Source organism: Nyctereutes procyonoides, unplaced genomic scaffold (genome assembly GCF_905146905.1).
Source record: "Nyctereutes procyonoides isolate TBG_1078 unplaced genomic scaffold, NYPRO_anot_genome, whole genome shotgun sequence".
Classification (NCBI taxonomy): domain Eukaryota; kingdom Metazoa; phylum Chordata; class Mammalia; order Carnivora; family Canidae; genus Nyctereutes; species Nyctereutes procyonoides.
Window position 1 is genome coordinate 73,542,382 of NW_026575125.1, and position 11,063 is coordinate 73,553,444.

An 11,063-nucleotide genomic window follows, 5' to 3' on the forward strand; every position below is an offset into this window, starting at 1 on the left:
AGGGGGTGGATGAAAAGACAAATGTAAGCATGGTGAGAGGTGTGAACAGGCCCATTTCCCGGTCACCTGTGTGCAAATCATAAAATTGTTGATGGTATGCCTTTGAATGCATTCAAACGATTAGGAATAAGAAGCGAAATATGTGAGTCCTCGTCTTCCTTCCTTCCACAACCCTCACTAGCTGGTAGGCAGCCCTTGCAAAGCCCCTGTTGTTTTAGGTCACATGCCTGCTTCTGCAGGCCTCCAGGTAGAGCATCTGACTGAGTGACACTGTTTCCCAAGGCTAATCCCTGGAAGCAGCGTGTGTCCTTTCTCATCAGAATTTTTTGACACACTACCTATGGAATTAGCACCTGCCAGGGACTGCCAGGGTGAATAATGTGGGGGAGAGGGCAGGGTCTTTCAGTCTTGGACTCATTAGGTCATGTTGGGACAGAGGAAGAGAGATCCAGGACACTCAACATACAACGTGCAGCATCATTCTTTATTATGAAACTAAACAGCAATCATATGAGTGGGGAAAATACATGGAACAACTGATCCTCCTGGTGGTATGTCACCTGGCCTGGAACGTAACTTTGGCTTCTTGGTCAGTCAGGCCTCTTTTCCCAGTCATGGGCATGGGCATAGGCTGGAGAAAAGAGAAACGATGACGTGGATATCCAAGGCTTCTTTTAGGTGACTTGTTTGAAGGCCTCCTCTGGGATCTTGCTCTCGTTCTGGAGGGAAGGATTTGAGACATCAGAAGAGCCAGAATCCAGAGTTTCATCCCCAGGCCACCCAGCCTCCACCTTCTTTGCCTTCCGGAAGGCCCAGAAGCACCCATCTGTAACCTGCTTAATGATTCCCAGACCTCACCTTGAACACAGTGAAGATCTGACCAGCTCTGGTGTAGTTCCACTCATTTTCCTGTAGGCACCTGGAATGGGAGAACAGGTGATCTCCATTAGTACCACAGTACAGACACGCTGACCTTGCAATGCTAAATCTGTGCCACTCTTTTGCCGGGGTGCATGTACCAGTATGAACATTATGTGTAATGATGAAGAAAGAACTAGTGAAAATGTCTATCACTGGCCCACTAGAATTTATGCCCACTAGAATTCAAAACAGAAAAATAGAGCTCTCCAAAAGAACAAGGGAACTTAATATATTTTGATAAAGAAATTCAAGAAAATTTAAAAAGTACAAGTTTCCAATCATTTTTTGAGATATAGTACACATAACTTATTTTATTATTTTTTATGCACATAACATTTTAAAGTGTACAAGTCAGTGTTTTCTTAGTCATAAAATTGTGCAACCATCACCATTATCTAATTCCCAAATAATTTTATCACCTTACAAAGAAACTCCTTAAACATTAGCAATGACTCCCTATTCCTCCTCTTTCCCCAGACCCTAGAAACCACTAATTTGCTTTTGGTCCCTGTGGATTTGACTATGCTGGGCATTTCATATAAATGGAATCATACAACATGTGACCTTTAGGGGCTGGCTTCTTTCAGTTAGCATAACGTTTTCAAGGTTCATCCATGTCATGGCATATATCAGCACTGTATTCTTTTTTTTAGGACTGAATAATGTTCTACCATGTGGACGTACCAGATTTGTTTATCCATTCATCAGCTAAAGGACATTTGGGTTGTTTCCACTTTTGGGATATTACAAATAATGCTGCTATGAACGTTCCTGTACACGTCTTAGACTGAACATATGTTTTCATTCCTCCTGGTAGATACTTGGGTGTGGAATGACTGGGTCATATGGTAACTCCATGTTTAACGTTTTGGGGAGCTGCCAAAATGTTTTCCCCAACACCTGCTCCATTTTATATTCTCAACAATAATACATGAGAACTCCAGTTGTTCCACATCTGCACCAACACTTGTTATCATTCATTTTATTGATTAAAGCCAGCCTAGTGGTGTGTAGCAGTAACTCACTGTGTGGTTTTAATCTGCATTAAATCCTTAGTGACTAATGGTGCTAAGAAGTTTTTCATGTGCTTGTTGGCCTCTTGTATACCTTCTTTGGATAAATGTCTATTCAGGCCCTTTCTCCATGTTTTAAATTGGGTTGTTTGCCCTTTTACTGCTGAGCTGCAAGAGTTCTTCATATATTCCTGTCAGATATGTGATTTGCAAATATTTTCTCCCATTCCTTTGGTGGGATTTTTTACTCTTCTGATAGTGTCCATTGGTGCACAACAGCTTTTAATTCTGATGAAGCCCAATTTCTCTATTTTTTTCCTTTGGTTGCTTGTGCTTTTGGTGTCATATATAAGAATCGCTTGCCTAATTAATGAAGAATTACACCGATGTTTTCCTTCATGATTTTTATAGTTTTAGCTCTTACCTTTAGATCTTTGACCCGTTATAGTCTATGTTTGTACACGATATGAATCAGGGGTCAAAACTGATTGTTTTGCATGTGGATATCCAGTTGTCCCAGAACCATTTGCTGAAAATACTATTTTTTTCCAACGGATTTTTTTCAGTACTTTTATTGACAATCAATTGACTGTAAATGTGAGGGTTTATTTGTGGACTCTCATTTCCACTCCATTGATTCATGAGCTGTCCATATGCCAGCATCGCATAGTTCTGATTACTGTACCTTGGTAGCAAGTTTTGAAATTAGGAAGTGTGAGACCTCTAACTTTGTTCTTTTCTTTCAAGCTTGTTTTGGCCCACTTTCATATGAAGTTTAGGATAACCTTGTCAATTTTTGCAGAGAAGCACTGTTACATGGATTTTGAATCTGTAGATTGCTCTAGGTATTACTGCCACCTAAGAATATTAAGCTATTTAGCAATATTCCAACTAATAGAAATGGAACATAGTTCCATTAAAAAATTTTTTTTCAACAGTTTTATGGATTTCAGGGTATAAGATTTGTGATTTTGTTACATTTGTTTCCAAATATTTTAGTACTCTGATGCTATTGTAAGCAGGTTTATTTTCTTAATCTTATTTTTGTACTGTTCATTTCAAGTACATAGAAACACAAATGGGTTTTGTATATTGGTCTTTTATCCCATAATCCTACTGAGTTTATTAGTTCTAGTGGTTGTTTTGGTGGGTTCTTTCAGATTTTCTATATATAAGACAATGTTATTGAGCATTGTACTATTTTTAAAATACTTCACATATATATACTATGATATATTTTCCATGGGCCCACCTTTTTTTTTGAAAGTAAACTATCCTAAGTGCTATTTTTCCAAGTTCCCTGTGAGTTTCTTTGATTCACCCTCCTCCACCCACATCACTGTCCCAATTCACCTTTTCCCCATGCACACCCAACACTTACTTCTGAGACCACTCGAGTTTCATCCCAGATTGAGTGGAGAAAGCCTGTACCATTTCCTGCTGCTCTTGGGAGAGGGTGACCATGGAGCTGGAGGTCAGTGTAGGCTCTTGTTTGGAAAACACACTCTGAGTCTCCTCGGGGGTGGCATCTCTCACAAACAGCTCATCATTCACGATGCACAGACTGGAGGGAAAGTGGGCCCTCAGACAAGTGAATGGATATACAGCTCTAAGTCCTCAACCATGATCCTGGTCTCACTGCCACTCGGCAATGAGATTCCTTCCATACCCCTACTATGCTTGCCCCCCAGATTCCTAGGCTGGTACTTCCACCCCTCCCACAGAGTCTGCGTTTGCAGGAACTACCTACTAGCCTCACTAGATGTATACTTAATCTGCAACCCAGGAAAGATTTTACACTCACATTTATTCCTTATAAAAGCCCAATGGGATGGACAGTCTAATCCCCATTTTCCAAGGAAGAAAATGAGTCACAGAGAGGTCATGTGACTTAACCAAGATGACACACACCTAGTGAGTGCTGGGATCAGGAAGTGAACACAGTGCTCTAACTCCAGAACCCATGCTGTTAACCACCAGACTAGACTTCTCCTGTTGGCTTTTCAGAACACTGAGAAAACCAAGATGTCTAAAATACCACACTCCCACACCCCTGAGCTCAGGCTGAGATGAGCATTACTACCTACAATGTAGAACTTACGTGGAATCACTGACAGGGGTAGCGATGAAGGTCCGGGTGAAGGCACGAACGGAACCCTGAGACTTTCCTTCCACTTCAACAACAAACAACAGTATCCCCTTAGAATCACACATGCTTTACATGCCCACACCATGTTCCCCATTTAGAGTCTGAGTTTATAATCATGCTGAAGGGGACAATTGTCCAATGGGAGTCAGGGTGTCTGGTATGGGGATGGCAAGACTAGGAGCAATCTGCTCCCAAGTGACAGGGCCTCTACTATGTGCTATGGCAACCATTTCACACATTCGTTTTATTCATTCTTCACAGATGTCTGAAAGGTGGGCATTATTACCTCCATTTTGTAAATGAAGAAATTTAGAGGTTAAGTAATCACCCCAAGTAGTTCTCAGAGTAAGGATTAGGGATGGCAGCTATCAAACTCCACAGATTGTGTCCCTAATATCCAAGCTGTGTGGGACAGACAGGCATAGATCCAGGTCAAACCAGGATGGTTTTAGAGCAGAGTGGAGGAAAGAAAACTCAGAGGGAATAAGAAAATGAGGAAAGGGATGAAGGAAGCTGGGAGAGTTCTGAGAGGGAGCCCCAGCCAGTGGCGATGGAGCAGTGGGGCATCTGGGGAGGTGCTCTATGCACACTTACCTTCCTTGAACACCCCACTGACAGAGAAGCAGAGCATCTTCTCCTGAAAGGGAAGAGCCCGGGGCTAAGTTACTGACATGTCCTACCCTCCTGTGGCTTTCTGGGGCTGCCCTTGGGAGGAAGCAGGTGCTCACCGTCTGGAACCACATGTCCACCATGAAGGAGCTGAGGTCATGCTGTGTTTTGGGAAGCATATAGAGGGAGCACAGGATGTCATATTTTGTGTGCTTCAGCAGCTGAACACATAGGGCTATTAGGGGAAGGAAAACCAAGCAAAGGTTAGGGGTGGCCACACCCTGGGCCCTATAATTATCCCTTCACCTCCCTTTCCCTGCTCAATCTTCCCCATCACACACGCACAGAAGTCCTTGAGATTCTTCATATTCCTGTTTTCCTTGAAGTACTCGCACAAGTTGCTTCTAGGAGAGAAAGAGAAACAGAAGGTGGATGTCTGGCCAGTGTTGGTGCTTCCAGGAGCTTCCCTGTGTCCCCTGGGGAGACAAAGGCCCCAGGAGCAGAGTGTGAGCTATGCTACTCACGGCACTGGGTCTTTGGGGTTGAAGGGAATGGCCAGGGAGAAGCAGGCCTCATCATGGTAGGCACCGAGGAGACCCTGACGGTTTCCAGAGTCATAGATCAAGTAGTACCTGTGGTGGAGTAATGAGGACAGTCTATTGTGGTCTAGACCCCAAATGGGATTTCAAGATCCAATCAGCAGTCCTGAGCTTGGATAGCCTTGCTCATCCTAGCCATCCCCTTCCCCAGATTCCCAGGAGTACTTACTGCTGCAGGAATTGCAAGACTAGATTTTTCAGTTCCTCAGATCCTTTGTAGCTTTCCTGGAATCAAAAGACATTTGAGACTATGTGGCTGATAAAGCCTCCCTTGTAAAGCCCCAAATGTTTGATCATTTTCCCTCACCTTGGAGGGCTGTATTGAATATGGCATGTCAGTATCAATGATATCTGGTGGGGTTAAGTCCTGGCCATCCTGGAGAAAAGAAGAAAAAGTCAGCAGTGGAGACTAAGGAGGTGGTCATGGATGATCAGGGGAAAAGAGGAGTTCATGAGAGAGTGAGGGTCAGAGGTCAGTTATGAAAGAGCATTGGAAATTATATGAATAAGATTACAGTGGGTGTCTTCATCATGTCAAGACATCAAGTCTTTACTATTATATGCAACTCTTGCTTGTGTATGTGTGCATTTGTGTATGCATGTGTTGGAATTTTTCCAGATCACATATTCATGTCTTTTTCAGGAGTCCTGGTCCCCTAAAATAGATAATTACACAAGCGTGTAATCTAGGCAATACCCAAAGGGCTACAGGGCAGGTGTGAAGGTGATCAATGTTAGTAAGAGACAATGATGAATGTAGGCACTTACCAGGCGTAACAGCTTGGGAAAACAATCCCTGATGGCACTGTCCAAAACCCAAAATAGAAAGAAATGACTGATAGGTCCGGAAACCTTCCTCCCTCCCTTTCCCTCCCTCCCCTCCCTCTCTTTCCACTGGGTAGCTCCCACCTGACTGCCCTTAGTCCCTTCTTTAGTGCCACAAGAAACAACACTTGGAGCCTAGGCACCAGGGCTGTTGTCCCCTCCCTACCTCCCTTCATTCCTCCAGATCCCTATCTAGGACTCCAAAGAGGAAAGGGAATAGAGTGGGAGTCCAGGGCTCTGCTACCTCACTAGGGATCCAGCATTCTTCATGGGCACGACATCACTCTTGACATGAAAGGTCCAGGATGCTGGGGCAGGGAGGTGAGTGAGGCAAGGCCAAGGAGGCAGGGAAGGAGAGAGAGGGGGATGAAGACAGAAGAGGGGTTGCAGGTAGGAGGGGAGAGGTAGTAGAGACATAGGGGAACTAGAGATAAAGAAGGAAGAGAAAGCAAAGCAAAGGGAAGGGAAAGAAGCTCAACCATGGTGGTAGGGATCAAGTAGAAAAGAGAAGTGGTGGAAATGGCTCCACAGCTGCAACCCTTTCCTTCATCTGCCCTGGCTGGCCCTAGCTCCAGAGGTGGGAATGAAAAACATACAGATGTTGGGCTGGGGGTCCATTAGATGCTGGTTGAAACTTTGTCACCTGTGTGACCTCAGACTAAGCTGGGCATGAGACCATCCCCAGAAGTAGAAGGTCAAGCTCCAGGTCATCATGTGTCTGAGGGTCTTTGGCCTCCTCACATGATCACTACCTGCCCTCCTGATGGCCTCTGCGCACCTGTGCCTGTTTCAGTTGGTTTCTACTCCTGAGGAATCATATCTGTCCTGGGCTACACAGAACTTCTCTGAAGGACCAGTTGGGATGATATGATGTGTGGAGGGAGATGACAAGGATGTGCCCTAAGAAGCCTGTCCTTCTGTCTCCTCAAGTACTTCTGCTCTTTGCCTTCCATCATTGCCTTGGAAAGCCCTCTGCTTATTGGCAGCCACCTGCTTCTGTCTCGTTTACTCAAGGATCCCTGGTTTCTCCCTAGGAGGGCTCAGCTCCTGGGTCCAAGGAATGGATGCCATGATGGCAGCCATTCATAGCCTCGGCCTTCAGCATGGGGCAGGAAAACCACTATGGCAGCTTGAGATTAGAGTGGGGAACTCTTTTGGAGTAAGGGAAGGAGGTCGCCTCTCAGAAAAAGGAAGGGAAGCCCCATCTCAGCAGGGAGTAGGAAGACCTGTCTCAGCATTAGGCTTTGGGCTGGAGGACCCTTCTCAGTCCAGGGCACCAGCTTGTGGCTCTAGGGTAGTCATTCCTAGTCCTGGTGAGGAAGAGGAGCCCTGTTTCCTGGAGCACACTCTTGGAGGGTATTCTAAAGAACACTGAATGCATAAGGAGTGCACTTGGTATACTAATAAGCTTCAGTGTTATATGCAACCGATGAAGCACTAAATTCTACCTCTGAAAATAATAATATACTATATGTTAACTAAATTGAATTTAAATAAAAAATTTTTTTACATTTTTTTAAAAAAGAACACTGAACACAGAGAGATGGAAATAGACCCCAGACCAGAACAGGTGAGCAGGTCAGAGGAAGGAAACTCCTTACAGGTGAGGGGCACAAAGAAAGGAGAAGGTGGGGCCTATGGTCCTTCCAGAGGACCAGGGTTGCACCTTCCTGCATATATGCATTCTCAGGCAGTTCAAGTTCCCAGGGCCAAAGGTTCCCAGGAAGGGTGACAGGGGTTCACACTGACCTTATGTAGGTGGGCTTGTCTGGAAAGGTGTCACACAAGGGGTTTCCTTCTAGCCAAAGCTCTTCAAGATTCAGCCCTTTCATCTTGTTTAACTCCCACACCAAGTTCAGCTGAGAAATATGAGGAGGAAACTGGAAAGGAGTCCAAGGGAAAGAGAGACACACGAGGGCCCCTGCACCCCTAGCCTTCACCTTTCCACACAGGTACCTTCTCTTGCCTCCTGTCATTGCTCTGATGAGCACTACCACCCACTATGAACCCCAACTTTGATCTAGTTTCCTCTTCCCACCTCATTTTTGGAGAGGTTCAGAATCTTGACTCTGGGGGCCTTTTCTATAATGTCAGACAGGCCATCCAGCCCATACAATTTGTTGTTGCTCAAGTTCAAAGACAATAGCTGTTGGTAAAAGAGGAGTTAGAGAGACAGTTACTATCTAGGGCCTCAGAGACAAATCTGTTCTCCACCCCATGAGTTCCACCCCCTAACGTTAATAACAGCACTGGGTCTAAGGCCTCACCTCAGGGAAATTCTCTTCAATGATCTGTAGGGTGGCAGCCATGCAGTTTCTTCGATTCAGGATTATATCAATATCATGGCCCACCAAATCTTCAGGAAGTAAAGAGGAGGCAATCAAAAGGCTGAGAGTGGTCCAGAGCCAGCACCAGCCCCTCTCCACATTACCATCTCCCAGTCTCCCTCCCAGGTAGATACCTATGGTCTAACCCGCCCTAGAATTACTACCATCAAGTAAGTATACCTGGGTCAAAGCGGAGACTCTGGAGATCAAGAGCTTGCTGGGAGACATCATAGCGTTTGTTCATGGTCAGCTGCAGAGAGAGTTAGAGCCACTGGAAGACTCTGATGTGGATAGGAAAATTGGGGGCTGGAGGAAGAAGAGGTGCATCTGAGTGTGTGCACACAATGGGCCTTGAGTCTGCATTACCTTTAGCTGTTCCATTTCTTCTGGCTCCAACTTGTACCGCACAGAGTAGGGTACACTTGAGGGATTGACAAAGATAGATATCTGCAGGAAGGAGAGATGGGTTAAGCACCAAGAATTTCATTCCAAAGATGTCCAGCCCCTGCTCTGTCCTTCTGCCACAGGACTAGGTAGAGGTAATACTCTAAACACATACCTTCCGGTTCTCCTCGTCAAAAATCTTGTAGCTCACATCCTTCAATGCAGAGGCAGTGCAAACATCCTGGACAAAGAACCGGGCCTGGTTTTTAATGTAGTGGAACTACAGGAAGGGGAGGCAATGATAATTTTAGAGCATAGAGTCATTCTACTCGGTGGGCTCCCCCTGCCCACCACTTCCCTGTGCCCACTCATCTGGCTTCACCATCCTCTTACATCCACTGGAACAAAGGGGACACTGCAGTGTCTCTGAATTGAATTCATTAGCCATGCCTTGTCGTACTTTTTCCCATAGGGAATCTAAAGGTTAAAAGAAGGGATGGGGGTAAAGAAACACACATGGAATTAAAGCTGGAAAACAAACCCAACAGCATCCTTGTCTGACCTTCTAATGAGCTGTACAGAGCTTCTAAAGAAAGAAGCAATGGCATTATTTCTTATTTTTCTGCCAAATGTGGGTTTCCTAAACCCTCCAATGGAGAGAAATTTCCATTGGAAATCTCTCCTCCAAATATTGCCATAAGGTTGTATAATGTGGTCTTCCTTTTTAATAAGGTCCATGATAGTCTATCTAATATTCAGACCTTGCCAAGACACTCACGGTGATCTTGAACCAGCTCCCTGAGATTCCATCTTGTGTGTTCTCTTCCACTTCTCTCTTCAGATTTTTTCTATCTCTCCACACAGTAATATGGATATGGCCTTCATTATGCCATTTCACTCTCCTCTTATTGCGTTGGGTGTTATAAGGAGTGCTGTGGAGGGGAATTGGAGAGGAGAAGGGTGGCCATAAATGTAAGTCTTCTTCCATACATCCTCACTACTCTGTCACCAGAACTACAATTAAGATTGTTTAACCATTATTCCACTTCTAGCATTCTTCAGTTTTCCAGTGAAAGGAGAAAACGAAGACCAGGGAGAGCAAAAGAGTTGCAGAGTCCCAGGGGCTGCTACATGCAAACCAGGCTGCCTGTTCACTTACTGTCTTACTTGGGGGTCCTCCTGGACATCCCCCATCGACACATTTTCATTATCCTCCTGGAGGTGTGAAGGCTGCGGCTCATATCCACCACGTTCATAATGAGAGTTCCTCTTGTCAAAATTACCTTGGAAAGAACTCCAAACTTTCTTTCTTCCTTGAGGTGAGCTACCACCATCATTGTATTCTCAAAAGGGGAACAAAAATACAAGTTTGAAGACATTATCAGTGGTCCACTTAGCATGTACCATGTCTTATGCTAACAACACAGTAGGGCAAACAGGGTGTCAACCTGCCCTCAGGGTCCAATCCCACAAATCTCAGAAAGGAAACTCCTCTGCCTGCCCATATAAAACACCCTTATTTGATAGACGGCACTATCAGGGAGGAATCACAGGGGAGGAGGCAGAGGAAGAAGAAACTGTACTGAACCTTTTAAAGAATGAAGCATGATTTATTAAAAGAGAGAGAGAGAGAGAGATGTGTGTGTGTACCTGTCTCAGAGGAAAGTAAAAGTGTGTGCATGAGCATCTGCATGTGCGTATGTTAATCTTATCTGTTTTACATTTGTATAATTATATTACAGATACATGTGTTTCAAATCACGTTGGAAAGTGCATTGTCATACAAAAGTGGACCCTAATGTACATTTTTTTTCATGTATTATGTACTATATATGTATATCTAATTTTTGCTTCTTGTTTTTTTAAATGCCCTGTATTTTTTTTTTACATTTTGGCATTTTAATATTTGAATTGATTTTCACATTTAAAGTATTAGAATTCTCTATACAGTGTATTTCTAATTAAAGCCAAATTATCCAGTGGAGCATAGCTTGGGATTTAGGACAATTCCAAGATTTGAGTCCATGCTGTACAGCTTCCCAGAAGAAGCACATATAGGAGACTATTTCCTAAGGATATTTACACCAATAATATACTTCTCCACTAGCAGTGCAGTAGAGTCTAATTTCCTACAGTATGCTTGACCATTCAGAAGTTATTCTTATGCTTTGACCCACACATTTCACTTTTAAAATTTAACATAAAATTATTCTATGCTGAAATATATACATATAAT

General features: G+C 44.1%; 1 protein-coding gene across 1 annotated transcript; it reads right to left on the reverse strand.

The window, feature by feature from the left end:
- Nucleotides 1-607: 607 nt before the first annotated feature.
- Nucleotides 608-10,036, reverse strand: LOC129518600 (nuclear RNA export factor 2-like). The gene is made up of 20 exons (XM_055338779.1): nucleotides 9,987-10,036; nucleotides 9,606-9,759; nucleotides 9,221-9,304; nucleotides 9,003-9,107; nucleotides 8,810-8,890; nucleotides 8,624-8,693; nucleotides 8,384-8,472; nucleotides 8,155-8,262; nucleotides 7,866-7,975; nucleotides 6,060-6,096; nucleotides 5,599-5,667; nucleotides 5,461-5,516; nucleotides 5,217-5,324; nucleotides 5,038-5,096; nucleotides 4,812-4,927; nucleotides 4,678-4,720; nucleotides 4,036-4,108; nucleotides 3,316-3,498; nucleotides 859-919; nucleotides 608-719 (listed from the first exon to the last, which is right to left on the reverse strand). Exons 1-20 carry the CDS (start codon nucleotides 10,019-10,021, stop codon nucleotides 675-677), a joined length of 1,686 nt encoding a protein of 561 aa, XP_055194754.1. The 5' UTR covers nucleotides 10,022-10,036; the 3' UTR covers nucleotides 608-674.
- Between the last annotated feature and the right edge of the window lie 1,027 nt (nucleotides 10,037-11,063).

Excerpts from the sequence above, each read along its gene's own strand:
- LOC129518600 (XM_055338779.1), bottom strand. The coding sequence starts at position 10,021 with ATGGGGGATGTCCAGGAGGACCCCCAAGTAAGACA. Across the intron at positions 5,668-6,059 it reads TTCCCAAGCTGTTACGCCTG|GATGGCCAGGACTTAACCCC; the intron begins GTAAGTGCCTAC and ends TCTTTTCTCCAG. Across the intron at positions 5,325-5,460 it reads GTCTTGCAATTCCTGCAGCA|GTACTACTTGATCTATGACT; the intron begins GTAAGTACTCCT and ends ACTCCACCACAG.